This window comes from Bos taurus, chromosome 7, assembly GCF_002263795.3.
Source record: "Bos taurus isolate L1 Dominette 01449 registration number 42190680 breed Hereford chromosome 7, ARS-UCD2.0, whole genome shotgun sequence".
Classification (NCBI taxonomy): domain Eukaryota; kingdom Metazoa; phylum Chordata; class Mammalia; order Artiodactyla; family Bovidae; genus Bos; species Bos taurus.
The window spans coordinates 81,248,353-81,275,671 of record NC_037334.1 but is presented as its reverse complement, the minus strand read 5'-3'; the positions used below and the strand labels follow the sequence as shown (position 1 = coordinate 81,275,671).

Here is a 27,319-nt window from a genome sequence, read left to right as displayed (position 1 = left end):
AGCTTTCCTATGCCTGGTTTTGAGTTTTTGCCAAATTTAAGTTGGCGAAGGTGGCTGACTCCCTTGCTACAGCAAGCCCTGCATAAATAGCCTCTATTTGTCCTCATCTATATAGTCTTTCAGAGAAGGTGATGGCACCCCACTCCAGTACTCTTGCCTGGAAAATCCCATGGATGGAGGAACCTGGTAGGCTGCAGTCCATGGGGTCGCGAAGAGTCGGACATGACTGAGCGACTTCACTTTCACTTTTCACTTTCATGCATTGGAGAAGGAAATGGCAACCCACTCCAGTGTTCTTGCCTGGAGAATCCCAGGGACGGGGGAGCCTGGTGGGCTGCCGTCTATGGGGTTGCACAGAGTCGGACACGACTGAAGCAACTTAGCAGCAGCAGCAGCAGCATATAGTCTTTATTTCAAGAGAAATGAATCTCCTCTCACTCTACTTACCAGAAAACTGATTACATTAGTTCTTCATTTTCCAATGGTGTCTGTAGGGATTTGCTGAAAGGTTACCATCTAGATAGTTGGAAGGTTTCTAGATTTGTGTGAAGTGGTCTTACAAATATGAGATTTATCATTGTCCTAAAATATTTTTACTTCCTGCCACTTGTAATTGGATGTGTTTACCCATCTTAATAGCATCAAAAAAGAAAAAAAATCAGGAAAACACACCAAAGATAATAAGGAGAGTTTTATTGTAAAGATAGACAGGACCTATAATTTTTGTATTTTTCCAAGTCTACAAAAACTCTCAGAGTAGAAATTTCTTTGTCTGTCATACCAGCAGACAGATTATTTATAAATCAGGGAAAGGAAAGTTCACTTCTTGCCAAACTGAGGTAGAGGAGGTGGCACCTTAATATCCTGGCCTCTCTCCAGCTTCTTCTCACAATCCACCAGGTAATTGACTCCATCGATGACTATCTGAACAAGCTCGACCTTTGACAGTGAAAGAGATGAAAGATTAATTTGTACAGAAGACACATGCAAGGCTTTGATCAAAAGGAACAATACTGGGACACATGAGAACCTTCCCTGTTAGATGGACTGTATAACAATTTCTTCTCATTGTTTCCCTAAAGTTTTGTGGGAAGAGAGGTATCTGATAGCTAGCAGAGATATTACAGGGTTACTCTCGATCTTTCTGTCATTAAGATAAGGTCACTACTTTGTGTGTGAGAACTTTTTAAAAAATATGAAAACCATTAGTTTGCATTTCAGACATTTCTTCCCCATCAATCTCTGCTAAAAAATGACAGTTTGTCTTAAAGTATATCTACACAGTGACACCCTCGTGATATTCTCTGACCCAGATTTAAATTCTGACTTGCCACTAAGCTACCTGAGCAGTAAACATGCTACAGTTCAGATATTATCATTTACACAGTGAACGGCTTTCTGAACAATATTTCAACTCAGATATTTGGCAATTAAAGAATGTTTGCAATGTACCAGGCTAGTTTGTTACTTAAGGAAACTATGTGAATTACATTAAGATATACTTTTTAAAAAATCCCTGCTTAAAATAAGTTAGAACCTTCATTTACAAATAATTGGTTTTCTTAAACTAGAGTACATTTACCTATGATTTTTCCCCTGGGAATCACCTCTCAAACAAATTTCTTGCACTGCTCCTAAAAAAACCCAACTAAGGTAGTAAGTAATTACTATTTAGTTCCAGATATCACTAAAATACATGATATAACTCAAGAATGCCCAGCAATAATGGAGGAGATGGTTAAGTGTTACAGCTGAACATATTTTAGGCATGATGGAGTCTAGTGTCCTCCCCACTTCTTTTCATGCAGAGGGAACTGGAAGCTCTAAGAAAGGGTTGGGTCAAAAAGCTAGTCATTACTAATTTAAAAAAAAAACAAACACTTATTTTTTCTACTTATCCAACTGACCCATTCCACTGTTGATGAGGATGTGGTGAGGGGTCATTCACTGCCAGTGAACTCTCTTGGTATAAATCTTCTGATAGGAAACTTGGTCATAAGTACAGGACTCTCAAATTTAACCCAAGAATCCCCTTTCTAGAAATATATCCTAACTAACTAATCATAGTTGTGATCAAAGTTATACATAGAGATGGTCAAGCATAATATCAAATAATCAGGGAGACGTTAAATAGATGTTTTAAAGAATATTTAATACTGTAGAAAAATGCTCATGTTGAAAAATACATTGGGAAAAAGCTGTTTTATATCCAACATATGTAATAATACTAAATTTAGTAAAAAAAATTTTTTTTGAATAATTGTAAGAATGGAAGGCAATTTAGAATAATGTTCACAACGGTTAACAGGGTTGTTAGGTTAAATAAGTGGATTTTTTTTTTTTTAACACTTCTGGGAATTTTTCTAGTCCTTATAAAAGATCACTTACTAAATCATAGGTGTTTTTTTTTTTTTTAATGATGACCACCTAGCTTTCCAGTAATTAAAATCAAGTTTTAATATTAGAGGCAAACAAGGCTAGGGCCCAGATTTTCTTTATTATTCACTACACCATACGTTATTTAGCTAATTTCAGAAGGTGTGGTATTTATAGCTGCTGCTTCCTCAAGTACTTTACCAGAGCTGGTAGCATGCAGGCTGATTTCATTGTTTTGTTTTCTCCCTTCCTTCCCTCAGTTTGCTGGTAGGAATACCAACTAACAATGAAATACGCAAAAGATGGCAAGAAAGAAGAAAGAGCATCAGTGATCCATGCGTTTGACGACCAGCCACTGAGTTATTGAGTTGTATGTTGTTGTTGAGTTGTTAAGTCATGTCCGACTCTTTGCAACCCCACAGGCTGCAGCACGCCAGGCTTCCCTGCCCCTCACTACTTTCCGGAGTTTGCTTACACTTATGTCCATTGAGTCAATGATGCCACTGAGTTGTATAAGAGCCTTTTAATTAATGATGGGCACAGTATGTTCAGGGCTTCCCAGGTGATGCTAGTGGTAAAGAACCCTCCTGCCAGTGAAGGAGATGTAAGAAACGTGGGTTCTATCCCTGGGTCGGGAAGACCCTCTGGAGAAGGAAATGGCAACCCACTCCAGTATTCTTGCCTGGAGAATCCCATGGACAGAGGAGCCTGTGGGTCACAAAGAGCTGGACACGACTGAAGTAACTTAGCAAGCACATATGTTCAATGAGATAAACTGGGAGGAATTACGGAGATCGGGATTTGCTTAGGTTTCTGCTGCATGATCATTATGTGTGCTCTTTGTGCTTTTTCTCACGTGTCACTCCAGGCCTACCTATAGTTTATGAATCTCATTTATCCTTTATATTCACAGAACCCTGCTGAGTACAATCTTACACATATCTGGTGCATACCGTATGTGCCATCTTGAGCCCTAAATACAAAATTTTACAAACTACCAAGTAGCTAAAAATGCCCAAGTGAAGATGATAGCATGTGATCTTCATCAAAGGAAACTCAGAATCAAGAGAAAAATCCACTATTTCACTCCACTCAGAGACAGCACACGTGTTCTCTGACTTCACAGTGATAAGACTGCTGTCCTTTAGTAAAACAGAACTCCTGCCACTCACGATTGCTGGAACAGCTCTGGGGGCAGGCGGCTGACAGCAGTCCCATTGTGAATTCCTTCACTTGTCTATACATTCTCAGATCCCATGGTGCTTACCTTTATGCAGTGCTTTCCCATGGAGGACCAGGGCTACAGAATGAAATGCTAACATGCGCAGGACTCAATGGGCCTAGAGGAGGTCTCGAATTTTGGAATAAGGAAGGGCTGTTGAGGTTACTTCTTTTCCTCTTAAGGTGATTTTGTTAGCTCATTTTTGGAAAGTGAGAGACATGTTACCTCCGATCGGCCAATTCGATCTATGTTGGAAATGTCGTACACGTCTGCTACCGCTGCAGTGTCCACACCGCCTGTGCCCCGCTTCTGCAGTCTCAGGTTCTCCAGGATCTTAGAAAACCGTGGATCCTGGGACAAAGGAGAATACTTGGTGTCATGAGAGGCAAAGCTGATCCATCATCCTTGGCACACGTAGAGAAGATGTAAAACGAGAAGTAATAACAATGCATGTTTAGTAAGCATGTATTTGGGCCTCCCGGGTGGCTCAATGAGTAAATAATCCGCCTACACCGTAGGAGACGTGGGTTTGATCCCTGGGTCGGGATGATCCCCTGGAGGACAGCATGGCAACCCACTCCAGTATTCTTGCCTGGAGAACCCAAAGGACAAGAGGACCCTAGCGGGCTACAGTCTATAGGGTTGCAGAGTCAGACACGACTGAAGTGACTGAGCACGCATGCACAGACACAAACATATACTTACTATGTAGCAGGGCCCTGTGCTGGAACTTTTAAAACTTACAATAATCCCATGAAGAAGGTATTACTTTTACCCCTATTTCACAGATGAGGAAACTAAGCCTCAGAGAAATTAACTTGCCTAAAAGTAGAACATAGCTAGAAGGTAGCAGAGCTGTTATTAACTTCTATACCCCTATTTTGTCATCTAGATACCCTTTGGTGAGTTTACTGTTCATCTGTATAACAGTTGTTATTGACATAATTAAAATCAAGACATTAAGTCACATCAAATAATTTTCTTAGAATTGGAATTTTGAATAATATCATCATACTTTTTTGGGGGTGGGGGGGGGCCGAAATCACATTTTCTAAACTTGTTTTAAAGTATTTGATTCACTTGGTGTGCTATGACAGAGAAACCCCCCAGGTGCCCACCAGAATCCATTTTCCTATCTTAACAGGTGAGCTGAGGAAGTAACCACTGTCTAGGTTCTTGCTAATGGAACAAGCAGAAGTGACAAGTGCACTGCCAGGCCTAGACCTCAGATCTTCACACGGACACACTGGCATGCTCTCTCACCTTCCCACAAACTGAACATGAGGTCTGACTGTGACCATGCCTTAAGGCAGTGGTGCTTCAAGTGTAGTTCCCTGACCAATAGCTTCGGCATCACCCGGAGACTTGTGAGAAATGCAAATTCTGTATTTTGGGTTTTCACAACCCTCCACGTGATTCTGCTGTAGGTTCAAGCCTGAGAACCTCTGAACTAGGAGAAAGAAGGGGATGGAAGGCTGGCCAGGCAGCAGAGAAGCCTTCCTGTCCATCTCTACTTGTGATATGATGGAGGATTTAAACTTCCTAAAGTCACAGCCCATTCTTATAGCCCCTTAACCTCTTATCCTATGGACACAAGTGTTTTTTCAAGCAAACAACCTTTTCTTGTCACTTTCTTTCATCTGTCAGAAAGTAAAGGTTAAGGAAGGGACTAGGACATTTTCCCCTCCACAAAGCAGCCCCAGGTGAGCTCATCCTGGTGGAACCCAACAGGACCACAGGCTACATGACAGTACCTTGCTGAGCTTTGGGATCCTGACATGGACACCAGCTCGCAATCCCGTGCCGAGGTTTGAAGGGCAGGTCAGAATGTACCCCAGGCGCTCATTCCACATGAACTCCCAGCCTCGTTCTTGGATTAAGCGTTCCACCTACAACAGGGAGCAAATGATGAAGTTCTCAGAGAGCCATTCACTCAGCATGCCCCCAGCACCAGGGAGAGGTGTGCGTACTGTAAGTTTGCCATGAATAAAACTCAGGTAAATTTATAGTACTACTTCTATATTTGGAAACGAAAAAGTAAAACTAACTGCAGTTCCTTTTTGAAAGTTATTTTTAATCCTTTTATTTTAATAATTTTATTTATTTTTTTGTGGGTCTTCATTGCTGCAAGGGCTTTCCTCTAGTTGTGGTGAGTGGGGGCTACGCTCTAGTTGGGGTATGTGGGCTTCTCATTGCAGTGGCTTCTTTTGTGGCAGAGCACAGGCTCTAGGGCACTTGAGCTTCCATAGTTGCAGCATGTGGGCTCATCAGTTGCAGCTCCCAGGCCCTGGAGCGCTGGCTCAATAGTTGTGGCACATGGGCTTTGTTGCCCCTCGGCATGTGGGATCTTCCCGGATCAGGGATCAAACTCGTGTCTCCTGCATTGGCAGGCGGATTCTTTACCACTGAGCCGCCAGGGAAGCCTGATATTTTTTTACTGAATGAAAGATTCTTTAAATTCTATAATGCTTTACAATCTTCAAAAGTTTCATACACGTGATTTCATATATTCTCATAATAACCTTTTTTTCCTCCTACCCTTCTATTACCCCTCCCCCATCCCCTCTCCCCACTGGTAACCACTAGTTTGTTCTCTACAGCAGTAAGTCTACTTCTTTTTTTGTTTTATTCATTAGTTAGTTGTACTTTTTAGATTCCATACATAAGTGAGATCATAACAGTGTTTGTCTTTCTCTGTCTGATATTTCACTTAGTATAATGCCCTCCAAGTCCATCCATGTTGCTGCAAACGGTAACATTTCAATCCTTTATTCTATAGTACTTCATTAATAGAAAATTAAACCTCTTCTATCACCATATCAAAATGGTCCAATTAAATTAGATGAACCATGTAAAGCACTGAACACAGTACCTAGGACATCAGTTCAGTTCAGTTGCTCAGTTGTGTCCGACTCTTTGTGACCCCATGAACTGCAGCACGCCAGGCCTCCCTGTCCATCACCAATTCCCGGAGTTCACTCAAACTCACGTCCATCAAGTTGGTGATGCCATCCAGCCATCTCATCTTCTGTCGTTCCCTTCTCCTCTTGCCCCCAATCCCTCCCAGCATCAGAGTCTTTTCCAATGAGTCAACTCTTTGCGTGAGGTGGCCAAAGTATTGGAGTTTCAGCTTTAGCATCAGACCTTCCAATGAACACCCAGGGCTGATCTCCTTTAGAATGGACTGGTTGGATCTCCTTGCAGTCCAAAGGACTCTCAGGAGTCTTCTCCAACACCACAGTTCAAAAGCATCAATTTTTCGGTGCTCATTCTTCACAGTCCAACTCTCACATCCATACATGACCACTGGAAAAACCATAGCCTTGACTAGATGAACCTTTGTTGGCAAAATAATGTCTCTGCTTTTCAATATGCTATCTAGGTTGGTCATAACTTTCCTTCCAAGGAGTAAGTGTCTTTTAATTTCATGGCTGCAGTCACCATCTGCAGTGATTTTGGAGCCCAGAATAATAAAATCTGACACTGTTTCCACTGTTTCCCCATCTATTTCCCATGAAGTGATGGGACCAAATGCCATGATCTTAGTTTTCTGAATGTTGAGCTTTAAGCCAACTTTTTCACTCTCCTCTTTTCACTTTCATCAAGAGGCTTTTGAGTTCCTCTTCACTTTCTGCCATAAGGGTGGTGTCATCTGCATGTCTGAGGTTATTGATATTTCTCCTGGCAATCTTGATTCCAGCTTGTGGTTCTTCCAGCCCAGCGTTTCTCATGATGTACTCTGCATAGAAGTTAAATAAGCAGGGTGACAATATATAGCCTTGACGTACTCCTTTTCCTATTGGGAACCAGTCTGTTGTTCCAGGTCCAGTTCTAACTGTTGCTTCCTGACCTGCATATAGGTTTATTAAACAATAAATGTCAGTTGCTCTTATTTTTTCATATGAGCATTGTAGGAGGACATAGTAATTCTCAGCAAGTAAGGCTGTGGTCGTGTTGTTTTTGTTGTTCAATCACTAAGTCGTGTCCAACTCTTTGCAACCCCATGGACTGCAGCACGCCAGGCTTCCCTGTCCTTCACTATCTCTTGGAGCTTGCTCAAACTCATGTTCATTGTATAGATGATGCCATCCAACCATCTCATCTTCTGTCACCCCCTTCTCCTCCTGCCCTCAATCATTCCCAGCATCAGGGTCTTTTCCAATGAGTCGGCTCTTTGCCTCAGGTAGTTAAAGTATTGGAGCTTCAGCATCAGTCCTTCCAATGACTATTTAGGGTTGATTTCCTTTAGGATCGCCTGGTTACATATGAACGTAGATGCATTCTATACTGTTTCTATGCTTAGAGCAGCCAAGAGCTCTGTTAAAGAAATCAGAAAATAGCTAATGATCCACAGACTTCCCTAAACCATCCTGCATTGGGGCAGGAAGCATGGGAGCTTGCTGGAAGCCGCAACCCAAAAGAGTGCCATGATCCCTAGAAAAAAAAATTAGCCCTGTCTTGGAAGTCACCACAGTACTTTTTTTCAAGAATGAAAAATATAGAGATTTTATTTTAGTGAATATTCAGAATTCTCTGATGACATCTTACCTCTTTAAGTCCACGACAGAATCGCTCAAATACTCTTTTCATATTGCCTCCTTTCTCCATAGAGATTACTCTGGTGTGGTCTTCCTCATTAATCCAGATGAGAAATGTCTTGTCATAATTATGCCTAATGAAGTGAGAAATATGGTGTTGAGTGTTAATTACACTTGTTTCAACACATGAAAATTCCTATTACCTCTGTAGCTTGATTGCTTCATTTCACCTTACTCATTGCCTTAGATGGTCCTAATTTCTTCACTGTGCCGCACAAGTACTGCAAAATAATGTTACCCTGACAGAATGAAGAGTAACACCAACTCCAAGCCTCATGTCATGTTTTTGCCAAACAAGAACATAATCTGCCTCATTCTTCAGACTAGGATGACAATAATTCAGCCATGATAACTTTCAGCTTTGTTGCTAACAAGAGTGTTCTGTCTCCTAACAGATTCAACCAAAATCATATGGCACTTAATAAAATATTTTACCTGCAGCTCAACATGTTTGGTATACAGATTTCACATGTTTGCTGTATAGATCCTGCCTCTGAACCCGCACTGAACAGCTGCTCCCCAGCACTTTGATCTGGGCTCCTTCCGGTAGTGCCATAACAACTACCAAGGAACAAGAATCAAAGTTGCCCAAGGACCGTTGGCCAAGATAAAATATGTGTACACTCATAGCCACTCTTCCTTGTAGGATTTTGCTTAAATCCTCAATATTTATTTTTCATTTTCTGCTTCTCTGTTTTAATGTCATGAAACAGAGATTCTCTAAAGTCAAATAATATGAAGCTATGTTTTTCTTACAATTTTTTCTCATGCATAATTCATGCAAACCAGCTAGCATTCCTGCACATCTTGGAAACATTACTATACTTATATATTAAACACACACACACACACACCGATTTCTAAGAACTCTATCTTCTCCATTTCTAAGTACTCTATCTTCTCAAGCCAGGCATGCCGTCAAGTGCAGGTCACAGCAACTCCAGGTTAGGACAAGCAGTGATCTGAAGGAGAACACTGCACACACTGCAAATGTGAACATGCTAAGTCCATACCAGATTCCCCGGGCATCTGGCCAGTCACGGGCCATCCCAGCACAAGTTAGTAAAGGGGATACTGGCTTATCAAATAGAAAGTGGTCCTGCAGGCCAAAAAGGACAAAGCAATGAGACAACACTAATGAGATCAGACACGATGGCAAGTGCCAGGTGGTCAATTTCCAACTCACTAATAATGGCTGAGGTCTCTCAGGCAGTGCTTCTCAGTGTTGGCTGCTCACTATAATAATCAGAGAGCTTAAACAATTCTAATGCCCAGTTCCCATCTCTCAGAGATTCTTGTTATTGGCTGTGGCCTGGACATTGGGATTTTCTAGTGTACAGCTCAGGTTGAAAACCACTGGCTTAACCCAGACGGAAATCCTTACTCACTATGGAGTTGTCTATCCAGCCAGCACCAACCCTGTGCAATGGCAGAGTGGGCAGTGAGCAAGGGGGTGCTGTCCCAAGAAGTGTTCCACACAGTTGCATTCTCCATGTTTCTAATGTTGTAGGTTTACTTATTCTTATTATCCTTTTCATTACAAACTACTCGAGATGTAAAATAATGATCTGTAAATAAAAATAGTCACCATTCATCTAATGCTCACTCGGTGCCAGGCTCTATGCTATGTACTTTTTATTTCCTTTAATCTTCACAACAACACTCTGAAGTAAATGTAATTGTTCTATGTGATAGGAAAATAAAACTGAGGCTCAGATAAAACAACCTATCACACAGCTAGGAAACGGCAAAATCTAGATGCAAACCTAGACCTGTCTGACTCCCAAGTATGCCTCTAACTACAATATACCACGCCACAAATCAAAATCAGTGTCCAGAGACAGGCATTTTTCTTGCTTGTGTGGACGCAGTAAGAATATGAATGTGGATTCCATATATTTCAATATGATCACACTGAAGTCAGAAATCAAGAGGACACGGGAAGGGGAGTCCTTCTACAGTCTCTAAGTGGAAGAGCTGGGACAGGTTTAGGGACTGTTATTGCCCAGGAAACAGCGTGGCCTTTAAGCTGGAGACCAGAAGCAGCTACTTGAGGCCGAGGAGTTGTTCTGTAACAGGGCAAGTGGAGAGAACCAGGAGACTGAGGCCTCTAGAGGCCTCTAGACCATCAGTTGGCCCATCTCGTTTGGAAATGGGGCATCTTTTCTGGTATCGCATCTTCTGAAATAACAGAAAATTTGTTTCTCCTTTTCCTTGGAGTTTAAAGTTACTTGTGAAAATGCCAGGCCAAAAAAAGGGACTTGGGTTTTGTCTCCCCTAGTGTGAGACCAAAGCCATGGAGAGCCTGGGGAGGCAGCAGGAATCTCAGAGGCGGGCTCTGGTGTGAGGCAGGTTTAGGGGCAGGCCTTCGACCTGGATGATTCCCCTTCCAGATGTTCCGGGCTTTCTGGATTTGAGTGTGGCCGTGGAGACACAGGCAGGATTTTCCACGCCCAATTGTTTCGATTTATCAACAAGCCCGGGGATCCTCCATCCACCCCCACCCACCAATCCCAGCCCACCCTATGGTTTCCTCTGCAGACTTCATTCAGAGACCATCTCCACTTTTGACCTAAACTTTTAAGGCCTGCTCTTTCTGCCTTAGACTGACCGGGTTGAAACCCCAGCGAGCTCCCAACCAGGGCAGGGTCCTGGGCTCCGGGGAGGCCACACAGCGGCCACTCCGGGCCCTCTCAGCACCACCCCACCCCTGGCAGCCCAGGTGGTTCAGGGGCCACTCACATCGATGAGCCGCTGCTGGTCCTGCTCCGTCATCTCGGACAGCTTGTAGTAGCGCCCGGCCAGGTCCCCCTTGAGACCCTCCAGTGCCGTGATGGCCACGTTCTCCACCTCCCTCCGCTCGGCCCGGCTGCAGGCGGGCGGCAGGCTCAGCCCGCGGATGCTGCGGCCTGTGCGCACCCGAGACGACAGCACGTAGCGCTCGTCGAACTGCCCCTGAGTGATCTGCCGAGCGGAGTGCGGGGTCACTGCGGGGCCGCGGCCACAGTGGCCTCCGCCCCGCCGACCAGGGGACCCCCGGGCACAGAGCACGTGTGCATGCTGGAGCCATCCTGCCACTCTGGGGGCTGGGGTCTTAGAAGACAATGGAGGAACTACTTCACAGGGCGGCGCCCTCTGCAGTCCTTTACCCCAGGTAGATTTGGAGTGAAAAAAGGAGTTGTTTCAGGAAAGGCTGAAGGTTTTCAGTGACCACCACTAACCTGGTGGTAGGAGGCAAGGAAAACTGACTTTGGCTATTTCCTGATAGTCTCAGTGGCCCTCCAGGGAGCGTGGTGTGGGAGGGCCATCACAGAGCTTTCAACTGCAGCTGGACCCAGGGACCCTTCTCTCTCCTGCTCTTCGTCTTGGGTTCTGGAGTGCCAGCTTCATGGGAGGGAACAGAGGTGGCTGGAGCCTACCTTGGATGCATCCAAATCCGTGGGGTGCTTCATCACCCTGGGGTCATAGCCATTGTGCCTCAGCTTAATGACAGGGTCAAAAAGGTCAGCAAACACCTGCAGGAGGGAAGAGGCTCTGTTTCCTTTGGAAAGGACCAAGAAAGATGTTCCTTGGTTCAACTACTTTAAGTGGTTCATCATTTGCTCTTTTTTAATCTTAAGCACCAAGCCAAAGGTGATGCCCTCCTTCTCTGAAATTCTCAGTGCAACTACGCAGGAAAGAGGTGTGAGACTGCATTGATGGCTAATCATAATAATAGTAGTAGTAGCAGTTGTTGTTCAGCCACTAAGTCATGTTTGACTCTTTGGAACCCATGGACTGTTTCCCACCAGGCTCCCCTGTCCATAGGGATTTCCAGCAAGAATACTGAATGGGTTGCCATGATCTCTTCTGGGGGATCTTTCCCAGATCAGGGATCGAACCTGTGTCTCTTGCATTGGCAGGTGGATTCTTTACCACTGAGCCACCCAGGAAGTCCAATAGTAGTAGCAGGCAAATGCCAGAGGAAACCTCTCTCAGGCACACTGCCCCCTGGGTGAGGGCAGACATACAGATCTCTGTCATGGTAATCTCTTCCCTAGTGGTTCTGCCAAGTTCACTACTATCAGATGAAGCAAGAAAATTTTGTTTAAGAATCTGAAGGATAAAAGAAGCTGCTAGATCAGAAGCTAAGCAGTTTTGTGGTCAAAACTGGTTCTAGAGTTTAAGTAACACAATACATTTGTAGAAAAGTAGCTGCATAGAAAGAAAAGTGCACAGCAGCAATTAAGGCAAAGCAGGGACCCCTTACCCTTTGAGGACCTTCCCGCCCAAACTAACTCGAGTAGAATCTACTTTTTAAAAAACCATAAATTTCTGGAAACATCCTTTAGGTAAAATAAGGATAAGAGAAGTAAAACAGAGCACCCTGCAGCCTCTGGGAGCTGTGGGATGTCAGTCCAGGAGTCAGCGCCAGTCTGGGACTCTGGGAGCTCAGAGCTGGGCTACTGCTCTTAAGTTAGCTGCCCATCTAGCCTATTCAAGGTGGCCCCCTCACTCCCCTTGACGGCTGCCTTCCCAAGGAACTGCTTTCCTCTCCCTGTCACAGAAGGTGCAAAGGAGGCAGACCTGAGGGAGATGGGCTGGAGGTATTTGCCATGACATAGAAGATGCACTAGTGGCTGAGCTCCAGAACAGGGGACCATCCTGGGCTTCTGCCCCCAGAATGAGGATGCAGATCATGGGATTTTTCCAGGAGACTTGCCTGTGTGCGTGCTAAGTCACTTCAGTCATGACTGACTCTTTGTGACCCCATGGACTGTAGCCCGCCAGGCTCCTCTGTCCATGGAATTCTCCAGGCAAGAATACTGGAGTGGGTTGCCATAGCCTCCTCCAGGGGACCTTCCTGATCCAGGGATCTAACCCCTGTCTCTTTCGTCTCCAGTACTGGCAGACAGGTTCTTTACCACTAGCACCACCTGGGAAACCCCAAGAGACTTAATGATTCACTAAGACTGCAGTGGACTGTGTCATCAGTAATTCCCAAACTGAACACCCATGGAACCATCCTCTCCCCTCAATAAAATTCAGCCACAAAAATATCATCTCCTAAAGCCTCACTGGTGAATACACATCACCAATACAATGAAACAACAAAAAATGAAAAGATTTTATTTTTTCTGTACCAGTTCACCCCCTTGATGAGCTCAGAGAACTGAGTCATGCGACTCATTCCTCTATGGGGAGGGATACTAGAGCAGTCACAAAGGAAGCCTTGTGCCTGGGAAGAATAGACCTCGTTGTTCCAGAAAGCACTGCAGGTGTTCTGCTGAAGTTGGCTCCCCTTTATGGGAACCTGTTCTGAGAATGCAGCCCCACAGAGGGAACCCAAAGCACCCACCCAACGCACACACTGTGGAACCGGCAGCTGCGAGTTTACCTCATAGGACTCCTCGTCGCCAGCCACCATGCCCACGGTCTTTATGAAGGGGTGGCCAGGGTTGTCCACTCCGGTCTGGATGCACTGGTCCAGGGTATAGCCGCTGGGCGTCACCTTGTTGCGGAGCTTGGCGTAGATGGCCGGCGTGAGGCACTCGGCCATGCAGTTGTTGTGTTTGCGCAGGTCAGGGTAGTCTGCGCTGTCCGCGGAGGAGAGAGGCATTCAGCGAGCAGCCCCGCGGGGACGGGGCCCATACAAGAGCTTTGTGAGGGAAACTGGCTAGGTCATCATTCAAGAAAGCCGGATTTTAAAAACATACGTCCCTGAACTGCCAAAGAAATGGACCTAGCCCCGCCCAAAGAGGTTTATGATGCTGGCTGCAGGAGCCCACAGACTGTGACTTATGTTTATATACAGAGGAAATAGAATGAAGATAATTAGGAAAGAAACTAAAGTCATATGCAGGCTTTTTTTTAAAACCCAGAAGGTTTGGTAAATTATAACAGTCACATTTTGATCCCTTAGGTCTGTGATAGAGAGGCTAAAATCCCTGCAGGCGTAACTACACAGAAATTCATTTATTTATCTGTCCTCAATGATGCCAACTCTATGGCTATCTGCTATGCTGAGCTCAGCGCCTGCCTATAGACACAGGCATTCAGGGAATATCTGTTAAACTAATACATAGGAAAAAATCAAACGGGGGTGCAATCTTACCTGGGATATGCACTGACTGAATAGGGAATTCAGGACCACCACAAGCACTCTCACCTCAGGAATTCCTGAGGTACCTGGTGGGTGCCAGCAATTTCCTCAGAGATCCTGATTCCCACAGAAGCCAAGTAAGTATTTCTGAGAAACACCTCAGGTTTTCCTCATGTCTATATGCACACCTGCCCATACGGAATCCCTTCAAGTCAGCACTCCAACTCTACCCAGTGTGAGACCTCTCGGCCATGGAAAGGTCCCCAGGGTACAGAAGACACTCCATCTTCATTCCATTTCTCTAATTCCCTTCTGCAAGTCCCTTTAAAGCTGATACTTCAAATCACTGCTATCACATCACAGCTTCCAGAAGGCAGTGCAGCACGTATGAGGCCCAGGTCTGGAATCAAGGGACCTCGATATCTGGCTACACCAGCTGCGTGAACTCAGGCACTACTTAATTTTCTGAAGCCTCCGTTTCATCATAGAGAGGTGCTAAGAGGAATAAAACACTCTGTGTAAAGTGCTCATCACACCTAGACATGTTCAACAAAGGTTCGGTCTTGTTATTACTATTCCACTAGACCTCACGCTCTGGGCAGGAATGATGAGACTACACTTCCTTGAGTTCACCACAGGTCACTGTGCATCACAAGTCACACTGATTTACTCATCCTCAGAGACCAAAAGCGGGGCCCTTGCTGACAGTTTCAGCAGGGGAAAGTGTATTTCTGGCTGGCATTTGGCGTCATTTTAAAGCCAAGAGGACTTACCTTGGTGGGAATAGCTTGTGTTGCTCCCGGGCCGCAGCACACACATTCTGCTTATTCAGCAGGTACCCTGTGGTCAGGGCACCGGTGCCCAAGGTAGCAAATAACAGAGAGGCATTGCGGCCAGTCAGCAACTTTGAGAAGGTACTGGCCATCCTTCCTCTTGGATGAGTGTCTGGAAAACAGAGAAGCTGAGGATTATTATATATATATATATATATATATATATATATATATTTAAAAGAATTTTTTGGCTGTGTTATATTGCTTGCAGGATCTTAGTTCCCTGACCAGGGATCAAACCTGGGCCACCACGGTGAAAGCACCAAGTCCTAACCACTGGGACACCAGGGAACTCCTGAGAAGCTAAAGGTCAGACAGCCTCACAGGATGGCCCTGAACTACAGTATAGAGATCAATAGGGGAGAGAAAAAACTGCAGGAGACTTAGCCTCTGTTTTTTTTATTTTTTTCTTCCTCCCTCTTTTCCCCACCCTCCTCACACTGCTTGGAAAAATCTGGTTAGTTTTAGACGGAGAGAATGTCAAACTGCTTGAAGTCCATGTCATTTTCTCCACCAATATAATATCAAGGGAAAAAATGGAGGCTTTCCACATTTGGCAGCTTGACAGACCAGGTGCTCTTTGGGCTCTGCCACTGCACAACTCGACCCTGAACAGAATGGCATGCTGGGCTTATGAGAGACAGAGGAAGCTGTTACTGAACCAGGTTCATTTTGCCCAACACGCAGGAATCCAAAGTGCTGAGACACTAAGGTTTGCAGCAACCCTTAGGAGGGTTTATTCACAAGGCAGCCACGGAAGAAGACGGGAGAAAAAACTCACAAATTCACCTCCTGGAAAGTAAAGGGCCTGGAGTATTTGTGGGATAACAAAGAAGCATGGCGCTCTGAAGCATAGAGTGCGTGGGGAGTGCACAGAAAGGTGATTGGGAAAAGGTGTGGTAATTGTCATTTAGCACAGGTGTAACTAGGCTACCTCTGTAGGGTCTGAGGGTGGAGTTTCCAGCCCTGCGCTGTCAAAAGGTCACTGAACTTGGCACTCGCACATGCCTAGTTGTGAGGTCAGTGGTCCTTCCAGTCTTAACCAGCTCAGCTCGAACTGGACACAGCTGAGTCCATGTTCCTGGAAAATAACTTGGGCAAACACCTTATTGTTTAGGCCAGAAACTGCATGGCGGACACACAAGCCTTAAATCGACCTTGATTGGTGAAGGCAGGTGAAATGAATTTCACTAATCATTATGCACAGTTTCAAAGTCTCTGAAGACCACTCTCCTACTTCACTCACCCCAAGTGAGTTGGTGTCAGAGCTCAGGGTAAGAAGCCAGGAGATTTGGGTTACCTTGAGTGTGGATGTCCATTTGCACACTAGGATCAGGCTATCAGCAGGGAAAGGGCAAGCTGAGTCTAAGACTCTCCAGCTGCACTAGGACCCTTGAGAGGGGCTAAAGTGGTCCAAGATCAGGAGTCCTCCCAGAAAAAGCACACTTAAATGCTCTAAGGTATATTCAGTTCAGGCCCTACTCTCCTATAGATGAAGATCAAACCATAACAAGCTCTCAGAGATCACTAAGCACATAAGGAGGTACTATGAATGGGAATCAACAGAATAAAGGGCCACAGATTTGGGCCTCCAATGACTGTAATTCAGTCCAATGACTGAAGATACTGTAATTTTCAGACAAGAATGTAGAGTAGCTCTATATAAAATGTTTAAAGAAACAATGAGCAATCAAGGAATCACAGTGATGAGCAATCAACAGGAAACTACTAAGAATGATCAACCTGATCTGAAAGAGAACCAGAATGAACTACAGATAATAATACAGCTGAAGACAGAATAAATGAATTGGAAGATATACATAATAAATTATCCAGAATGTTGCAGAGGAAAATAAGAAAATGGAAAATATGAGACATAAGAGATATAAGGATCGAATGACAAGATCAAAGATACATCTAATGGAGACCTCAGAAGGGAGAATAGAGAAAACAGAGAAGCCATATTTGAGGAGAAATGATGACTGAGAATTTTCCAGGACTGATGAAAAACAAAAATCCACGATTCAAGAAGTATGACATAAACCAAGCAAAATTAAAATAATCCATACATACATGAATAATAGTTAACTGCAGATTACCAGCAACAAAGGTATCCAAAGAAGTTAAAGAGAAAAGACAGTTCATCTATAAAGAAAAAACATCAGCTGATTTTTCAACAGTGAATAATGGAAGACAGAGAAATGGTGTCTTTAAGGGGCTAAGAGACAATAATTATCAACCAGACTTGGGAATATAGTCATAGTATCTGTCAAACCTGACAATGAAAACGGCAATTTAAGGTAAATAGCAGATCAATAACAAAGAAACTACTAAAATATATGCTTTACTGCTGCTACTGCTAAGTCACTTCAGTCGTGTCTGACTCTGTGTGACCCCATAGACGGCAGCCCACCAGGCTCCCCCGTCCCTGGAATTCTCCAGGCAAGAATACTGGAGTGGGTTGCCATTTCCTTTTCCAGTTTATGGAAGTGAAAAGTGAAAGTGAAGTCGCTCAGTCATGTTTGATTTTTAGTGACCCCATCGACTGGAGCCTACCAGGCTCCTCTGTCCATGGGATTTTCCAGGCAAGAGTACTGGAGTGTATGCTTTAGAAAGTAGGAAATAGACAACAGATGGATAGGATGAGATCCAGATAAAGTAGAAAACATGTATAAATCAAGATAAATATATAATGTCATCAGGGATGAAAATCAGATATCCTGTCTACTACTGCCCAGAGATCAGAATGGAATATTAATCCACAGCATCATCCAGGATGGGGGAGCTATTTACCATGGGTTGATGAGTGGAAAACAATAGAGCAGGCAATTCTTAGTACCCTTTCATTATACTGGTCTCTGTGATGCCCAAACGAAGGGTGGGATTTTTCCCCTAGTGTTTAGATTATCAGGACCCTGCTACAGGATTCTCCAAGCATAGGTGGGTTGGATGGCTGCAAGGAGGCTCTTGAGAGTATGGATACGGAATGTAAACCTAGGTGAAACCAGGATGAAAACTTGAAGACAATAAACTCCTCTAATAGGGTGAGGTCAGCATGGCTTTACACATAATTCTAACAGTAGCCTTCTGCAGTCCACTTTCTTACCTGACTGCATTTTGGGAACAGGGATCAGTTCCCAGTTCCCAGTTATTCTTCCAGGATCGCCACCTAGAAGTCTTTATTTAACACCTTTTTGAGCAACATGAGGGAGAAATTTGAACATCTCACCTAAAGCATCAAAGTCCTTGAAAAAAATTTAGGGAGTTATTTTCCTATGTTAGTCCAGGAAATCAAATTGTCAGACAGCCTTTCCTCTGTGCCATGTCTAAAAAGAATCCCCTCAATCCTAAAGACATCAGGAATTACTTTAGTAATCAGCAGGCAAGACAAATGGGCTATTTCTTAGAGTTGTTCCAGGGACTTGTAATGGCTCAACATTCATCTGAACACATGTGCTTCTTTGCTCCCTACTAGACTTTGGGCTGCTGTCTATCTCCTTCCAAGGGTAGGTCAGTGTTCCTCAAGGAACACCCATTCTTCCTGGCTTTTGTACACAGCAGGTGACACTAACTTTTATCTTTGAAACCTGTTGTATCTTTTTTCACATCCTCCAATCTGCTTCCTAAGCAGAGAGGCAATACTTTCTTCTCTGATTTAACCATAGAACTCTCCAAAATAAGGGAAGCATGGCCCAAGCTCTTTCCAGACTATATATGGGCCAAAATTTAAGCCAAGACATACTCCCTAAGTTAACAAGAAGTGCATTTGTTTCTGAGTTTGGCTCAAACAGTTGATTTTTCTTTTTCTTTCCTTAGTTGGCTTTCGGAGAAGGCAACGGCACCCCACTCCAGTACTCTTGCCTGGAAAATCCCATGGATGGAGGAGCCTGGTGGGCTGCAGTCCATGAGGTCGCTAGGAGTCGGACATGACTGAGCGACTTCACTTTGACTTTTCACTTTCATGCATTGGAGAAGGAAGTGGCAACCCACTCCAGTGTTCTTGCCTGGAGAATCCCAGGGACAGAGGAGCCTGGTGGGCTGCCATCTATGGGCTCGCACAGAGTTGGACACGACTGATGTGACTTAGCAGTAGCAGGCTTTAGCACTGATATGTGTTCACATCAGCGTGTTTGAGAAGATAAATTCAAAGAGGCAGGGTCAGGAGGAAGCGGAGAGGGTGGTGTCCACGTGCAACCCATCAACCACTTGTGGTCTTTAAAGGTCTTCTCCCTGTGAAGGTGATCTGTGGCTGGGTGTCTGATTTCAAAATATTCATGTTTAAAATGTTATCATATCCATATTTTAGTTTCTGTATGTGCATGCTCAGTCACTAAGTTGTGTCTGAATCTTTGCAACTCCACTGAATGTAACTTATCAGATTCCTCTGTCCATGGACTTTTCCAGACAAGAATATTGGAGTGGCTGCCATTTCCCCCTCTGGGGATTTTCCCAATGCAGGGATCAAACCTGCTTCTCCTGGGTCTCCTGCATCGGCAGGTGACATTTACCACTGAGCCCCCAATCAGCTATACTCTAATATAAAATAAAAAGTTAAAAAAAAAAGATGAGGGAACTCAAAAACAGAGAGTTTAACTGACAGCCAACAGTCAGTTAAGGGAAATCACATGTACTGACTTTAAATGAAGATCCTGTTTTTACTTATAAGGTTTGCTGCTGCTGCTGCTGCTGCTGCTAAGTCGCTTCAGTTGTGTCCGACTCTGTGCGACCCCATAGACGGCAGTCCACCAGGCACTGCCGTCCCTGGGATTCTCCAGGCAAGAACACTGGAGTGGGTTGCCATTTCCTTCTCCAATGCATGAAAGTGAAAAGTGAAAGTGAAGTTGCTCAGTCATGTCCGACTCTTAGCGACCCCATGGACCACAGCCCACCAGGCTCCTCCGTCCGTGGGATTTTCCAGGCAAGAGTACTGGAGTGGGGTGCCATCGCCTTCTCCCACTTATAAGGTTTAGTAACAATATCATAGTATGTTTGGATGGAGTCAACCTCTCCTCTCCAAGGAGTCCTCTGCCAGACAGTTCTAGCTGCCTCTGGTTCCTCATGGTCTCTCAGGGATCCTGGATGGGTCTTCTCAATCAGGGTTTCCACCGAGGGCTTGACAGAGGATAATTATGGGGCCAAATTGCCATCCAGCCACACAGGCATCATTTTGGGCAGCTCTGAAGGGCAGTGCAATCAGAGGGTGGACCCTCAGGGCTTCCGCCACCCTCCAGGAACACCACTGACCACAGACTTCCTGAGGTCATCAGGCAGTGCAGGTCATGGTCACTGTGAATGATACTGACATGCTTCAGGGAGGGAGGAGTCACAGCGGGCAGCAATGGAGGGAGAGGCAAGGCTTGGTGACGAAAGGGTAAGGAGAGGTATCTTTTTACTTGTCTGATAAATATTAACATTTAGATATCTAGTATGTGGCAGCTTTTACAGAGTTCATAGTCTGAGGGGGAAATTCTCATATAGCACTTACTACATGAGGGGGCACATGGTTCCATTAGCTTTATGGTTATTCCCCCATTAAATCCTCACAACAGAGGACGTTCTTATTATCCCCATGTTATAGACAAGCAAATGGAGGTAAAAAAAAAAGGTAAACTCATTTGTCCAAAAGCACACAGTGTGTGAGTGGCAACGTGGGGATTCAGGACGAGTGGTCTGTTTTCACAGTCCTTGCTCTTAACCAGCACCCGCCTGGGCAACCACAAGTTATAGTGTCAGTGTTCTTCCAGGGGAACCAGAGCCCGTGGGAGCCCCTGGGAGGGACTGAACTGGCCCAGTTCATTCAGCTATTCTGTTTCAGGGAGCTGGTCTGGTCTTAATCAGTCTGAGCTATTGTTTACCTCCAGCTGCCCTCGGACTGGCACCAGGACGCAAACTACCAAAGATGAGAGCAGCAACAATGCCCTGACACCACACACCCGTGTGCATAGACAGATGACCACGGAGGCCTGCGGCATCGCCTCTCTCTGGCCAGCTGCCTTCCAGCCATCCACCAGGTGGGAGTGCCACTGCACTCAGCCCACACTACACTCAATCTACTTTGGAATACAGCAGAAAGAAAGAGCGGAAGAAGGGCTGACTAGCCCTGTTCTATGCCTTGGTCCAGGATCTTCCGGATGAGGACACAGACTCCTTGACTACTGTCACTCATCCAAATCTGGCTCTGGAGAGAATCTATAGAAAATAATTCCCTGAAATGTGGAGAGTTGAAGTCCAGTGGGACTGAGTCTGCCCAGGAGGTATAGTGGCTGCCTGTCTCCAAAGGCCCAGAGAAAAGCCATGACTGGGGACAACCTTGATGGATTCCAGATTCCAGAACATTTGCAGCTACTAGCAACAAATCTGAATGAGGCCTGGCACTTATGAAGGGCTGAATATATGCACACATCTGTAGCTAGCACTTTGCTTCACACGAGAGGTCACCTCTAGGTGCTACCCTCAGAATGTTTGAGAACATTTGGGGTGGGTTGCCATTCCCTTCTCCAGGTGGATCTTCCCAACTCAGGGATTGAACCCCAGTCTCCTGCATTTCCGGCAGAGTCTTTACCATCCGAAAAACCAGGGAAGCCCCATAGAAGGAGAGAGGCACAATGATACTCAGGGAAGCACTGTGTGCAGTGGCATAAAAACCTAGAAGAACCTGTCTATCAGAGGCAGAAGGATGGTATGAAATGTGATAAAGGAGACAATGGAATATTCCATGGCTATTAAAGAATCAGTTAAAAGTGCCTCCACTTTACCTAGATGCATGTCTATGCTCTATTCTTAGGTTAAAAGAGAAAAAAAAATCTCAAAGTAATGAATATGAATGGTTCCAATTTTATAACAACCATGTATCTATGTATGTATTTGCATATATTAGTATAACATAAAGAAAAGTATTAAAGGTTACTCATCAAACTGCAAAAAGCATTACTTCAGAGCCACAGACTTGAAGTAGGCAGATTATTTTCTCTTAATAGAATTCTGTATTATTGCATCACTTGTAAAAACCAGCATGGATTGTCTTTATGATCAAAAATTAAATTTAAAACTAAAAAAAAAAGTCAGCTGTGAGGTGTGTTAAAAAGTCACATTTTCAGGCTCCATCTTTTGAATGAGTAGCAAGAATGGCACTGTCAACATGTCTATTATGTAAGCAAGCAATTCTCAGGCCCTGCTGGGTCTACGGAGCCTGCAAGTTGCCTATCTGAGCTTCAGCAACCTGCTCTATATAACGGACTCCTCCATTATATACGATGAGACCCCTCCCCGAGCTGCTGTGAGGACTAAGTGACAAGTTACGGTAGGCGCTGAGTAAATGCGAGTCTCTCCTCTCTCATGACCTTAAGGCTACAGGACAGTTATTACTCTCTTCCCACAACCACCACTGGTTTTCCTAGCCAGCACTGGTCTGCCCCTTCTCTGAATGTTTGTTGACTTCAGTTTTACCATTCAAAGTGTTTCATCTAATTGCTTTATTCTGTAATCTCTCTGAGGACAAGCCTTGATTCCAGATGGAACCCATCATGTATGTTCAGATCCACGGATCATCCTTTGAAAACCAATGTCAGGGCTCACAACATCGATTTCCTCAGGTGGGTTCCCAAGTTCTTCTTCCAGACTCTGACCCTTTACCCAGGCCTTTCCTTCCACCTAGAATGTCCTTTCCATCTCTGCATGACCACACCTTACTGTCTTTTTTTCATTTAACTACCATTTACCAAACTCCCACCATGAGCCATGCATCATGCAAGAGGCCCATACAAATGTTCTTCTCAGTCTTTAAAACAATCCTGGCAAGTAGGCATTATTTTGCAGATGGAGAAAACAGAGAGAGGTTAAGGGACCAACACTTGATAAAGCTGGGATTTGAAACAGGCTAGTCTCTGGGCCTGGATCCAGGCTCCTTGCAAACCACAGCACCTCACAGGCAGCCCTGCACTGATCAGCAATTGGAGAGAAACCACCTTTGTGCTTCAGGACCTGGGAGCCACAGATCACTTCACTCAGGCCCCCAAGACGGTAGAAATGCACTTACCACAGAAGCTTCTAGACACGGGATTGTCACCTGAGAGCATGTGACTCCCTCAGCGTCCCAGAACATTATAAGCCTGTCCTCTCTCCTGTCCTCAGGCTTCTGCTGAAGTGGCCGAGATGCCAGGTGCCACTTCACCCACCCCACTCTGACGCCAGGTGCCCAAAGTGCCTGCCAGGCATGCCGGGGATGCTGGGCAAGCCTGCCTTTCTCAGAGGAGATAGGACATGGGGTTTTCTTCTCTCTCCTCCTCTCTTCTCCCCTCTCTCCTACAGAAGTAGGGACTACAGGGATGAGGAGGGAGGTAGTCTCTAGCTCTCACCCCACAGAAGTCACTTGCCTCAGTTTCCCTAACTTGGAACACTTCATGACTCCTGATTTGATTTTTACCATCAGGGCTTCACTCTGGCCAAACTGCTGGGCTGCAAGCCAGTGAGATTTGTAAATGGGTACAAGATCACAGCCAAAAAGCAATGGTGCTGTGGTTATATACTTGCCCTCTCCACTGAAAAAACAAGAACCACCACATTAAGCTCTTCTGTCATCATGCCCAAGAGCCCCCCACGTCTGTCTCAGGCAGGCGTACTGGGAGTCTGGGTCTGGTTTGGTCTGGTTCTGTCACATCCTAGGCTATGGACGGAACCCAGCCTTGAGTTCTGTCACTGCCTCAGTTCTGACCTCCTGGTTGTCCTGAGTAACTGGAGGGAGACGCCATGGGTGCCATTCTGCTGACTCAGAGTTATTTCTGGTCCAGCTGTACAGGGCATCTGCGTTTCGAGCTCCTTGGAGGGCAGTGGAAGGCCAGGGGTCGGACCACGTGTCGGCGTTCCCTCCAGAGAGAGTGACCCCAAAATAGAGGGCGTCCTTGAGGCTGGACTAGCTCCACAGAACACTCTGAACAAATTCTCCTGATGTCACTCGTGGCCAGCAGAGACTGGCTGTCCCTTCCCAATTCTAAGGGAGCAAAGGGTTCAAGTTACTTCTCCACCCCCGGATGTACTGGCACCCTAAGAGGCACCTTTGGGCATCTCCATTCTATTTAACAAGTAGAAAGTCATAAGCAGAGAAATCTATGGTCCTTCCCTGTAAAACAGAGGCCTTTCCTAGGCCTCCTGGTGATGAAGACATACAACCATCACAAGCTCATCTCTCAAGGGTAAGTTGCTTTCAAGAAAATAGGAAGCTAGGAACCATCTAGTTCTCTGCAATGCTGTACAGGAGTGGAAGCTTCCTTCCGTGCCCAAGGGAAGGAGCCCTGTAGCCTCCCAGGCAGCAGTGGGTGTGACCTCCAGCGGTCACCTTCAGATGGGCTCCCTGTGGGATTCCTGGCTCAGTGAGCAGGGACTCCCAGAATGCTGACGCAAGGTCCCATGTGGTCCCCTCTGGGAAGGCAAATGGCTCCTGTTCTAGGCTGTGGCAGAGATGGAGTCCCAGAGCCTCTGAGCCAGGGGCAAAGTCTGTCTCAGAACCAGTCCTCCTCCTGCCTTGGAACATGCAGGATGCTCCATTCCTTCTGTCCCCCAGCCCAAGTTTCCCGGACCTTCCTCAGCCTCCTCTTTAGGAAAACTGACCTGGCCCCTGGTCCACGCTGTAAGGGTAGATTTGCTCAGGAAGCTGGCAGAGTTTGTGGGTGCATGTGGTGCTCGTGCCCTTTGCTGGAACAGTGCCTTAACCCACAAAAGGTTTGAGGGGGGAGGCTGGAAAAGGTGCCCACAAAAGTAGAAGAGGGCTCACACAGCCTAATAACCCCCAGAGCCAGCTTGGGAGGCTCAGGAAGCCCCTTGCCAAGTTCTGCTGGCAGCCATGTTCTTCTATCTGAGCACAGGGGGAGCTGACCAAGGACACAAGCTCTGACACAGAGGCAGGGGGATGGCTGCAGACAGGAAACGCAGCACTTCTGAAAACAACACACCAGGTGAACGCACAAAGCTGTGTCATAAGGCCACTGATTGCCACCTCTGCTGATTCCACCTGACCCTGTGCAGGAGGGTGTCTCAGAGTCAGGGCAACGCTCAAGGGAAGGTCTCGGGGCAGCGCTGAGCAGGGCCAAAGGGTTTTGCCTCATTATGGTGAATGTCACTCTCCACACCCAGCAGAGATATCACCTACCCAAGGGACAAAAACAGGGCTAACAGTAACCCAGCCAAGCAAGCAAACAACAGCCCTTTGCCAGAGATGAAACACATGTAGGCCAACTCTGTAGCATTTTCACCTCCAGTGCGGGGGTTGCGGGTGGTGCAAATAGTTACTTGGGTTTTAATTACTTATTCATTTTACTTGTTTTAATTATTTTAAATTATTTTAACTATTTTGTTTAAATTTTATTTAATTTAAATGATTTAAAATAAAATTTAAAATATTTTATAAATATTTTAATTGATTTATTTAAATATTTAAATTATTTGATTATTTTTAATGTTATTTAATTATTAATTTATTAATGGGGTAGAGATTTTAAAAATAGTTCTGTAGCAATAATATTAATCAGTTTAAATCAGGTCTAGCTCCTGGGCCAATCTGTAATTAGCTCCTTTCCAGGGCTTCAAGCTATCCATTTTTCAGTTAGTTTTTCGCAAGTTACTGGTCTGCATCTCTTCTGATGCTGCTGAGGGAAGCCATCCCTCAAACTAATGAGTTTCTACAGATTACAACGGTAAGAAAGTTGAAAGCTACAGTCCCCAACTCTGTGGCATTTAGATTTTTTTTCCATCAAGAAAAAGTCCTGATTCACTATCAAACACAGGCACTGCAAGCAGGGTGCTGACAGGGTGCCAGCCCCCTGCGCGCAGCTGGCCCACGGAATGGTCACCTGCGCCTGGGTGCGGAGCGGCTCCATCAAGGACGGACGCGCTGCCGGCCCTTCTCAAGAGTTACCACGAATTCCTCACACAGGAGCATCGCCCAGACCCCGGCCCACAGCCCTGGGTCCCCCGCTCACAAGGTCCCTACCCTGGCTCTAGCAATGACCCCAGTTTTGGAGGAATAAAGCCGGGTTTCACAGCCACACTGACCTTGGAGCCGAAGCCTCCTGCGTCCCGCCGCTCGCGAACAGCCAAGGACTGTGAGGGTGGGGGCGGGGCCGGCCTTGAAAGGGCTCCTGAGAGGGCGGGGCCAGAGGGGCGGGGCGGGGCCGGAGGGGCGGGGCGGGGCCGGCCTTGAAAGGGTTCCTTGGAGGGGCGGGGCCGGGAAGGCGGGGCGGGGCCCGCCTCGGCCAATCCCGATCAGGTCTAAAGACGCACTTGCTTTCCAGCCTTGCCCTTGTAGCACCGGCCTCTGATTCTTCCGCCAGTGTCAGGGGGTGGGCCCTGTCCTCTTTCTATCTCCTATCTTTTCTCTGAAATGTTTCCCTGCCCCAAGTCCAGTCCTGTAGGCTGTCTCTCCCAGGGCTCTGCGAGGGCTTCCTGGGCCCGCAGCCCGCTAACTGGCTGCCCAGACCTGCAGGCTCCTGCGTTGGGAGTGGGAGGACCGCGGGAAAACTGCTGCACCTATTTGGGAATTTGTTTCTATCTTCCCTCAGGAGCCCATCCCTGGGTTCCTGGTTAGCTGTGGAGAATGGTCCCTGCTCTCCGGGACCCTCCCCTTTCCCCTCCAAGCTGAGAAAGACGTCTAAAGCTCCCTCAGTTTCTAATCACATTCTGAACCAGAAACCAGGGCATCTCCTTCCAACTAGTTATCTGGGGGCTGGAATCAGGGGCAATCACCCTTCTCTTCTAGATCAGGTCGTCTGAAGTAGATTGCTAGACGATACACTTTGTATCCACAGCAGCTTAATTTACTACCAGAAGGTCCTGCAGGCCATCAACCTGCTTAAAAATAGCCCTCCTTGGAACATCCACTGCAAACCGGAAAGGTTGACTGTAAATAGCATTGACCCACCAGGACTTTGGAGCACAGCCTGCATTTCAGAGGGAGCTGACCAGGCCTCTGGTGACGGTCACGTACCCAGCTTCTATGTCCAGGTGCACATCACCAGCTGATTCCTTTCCCTTCCTTCTCAGGACCCAAGCCATGCGAGGAGGGGATGATGGAGCAGGGCATGGAGCCCACCTAGAGTGGTTCTCTTTCAGAGCCTCCACCTCTTTTAAATATGACCCAAAGAAAAAAAAATATTTTACCTTTGCATGGGGGTACAGACTGGGAGAGTGCCTCAGAGGGCCTTCTGGGGCTGGAAGGGTT

The 27,319-nt window shown here is 45.9% G+C and overlaps 1 protein-coding gene across 1 annotated transcript; it reads right to left on the bottom strand.

Annotated features, from left to right (window-relative positions):
- Window positions 1-678: 678 nt before the first annotated feature.
- CKMT2 (creatine kinase, mitochondrial 2) lies at window positions 679-26,204 on the bottom strand. The gene is given in 10 exon segments (NM_001034656.2): window positions 679-939; window positions 3,824-3,949; window positions 5,353-5,487; window positions 8,147-8,270; window positions 9,210-9,295; window positions 10,939-11,160; window positions 11,616-11,711; window positions 13,574-13,772; window positions 15,052-15,223; window positions 26,155-26,204. Coding segments are annotated over 9 exon segments (1,260 nt in total). The 5' UTR covers window positions 15,204-15,223; window positions 26,155-26,204; the 3' UTR covers window positions 679-819.
- Window positions 26,205-27,319: the final 1,115 nt, after the last annotated feature.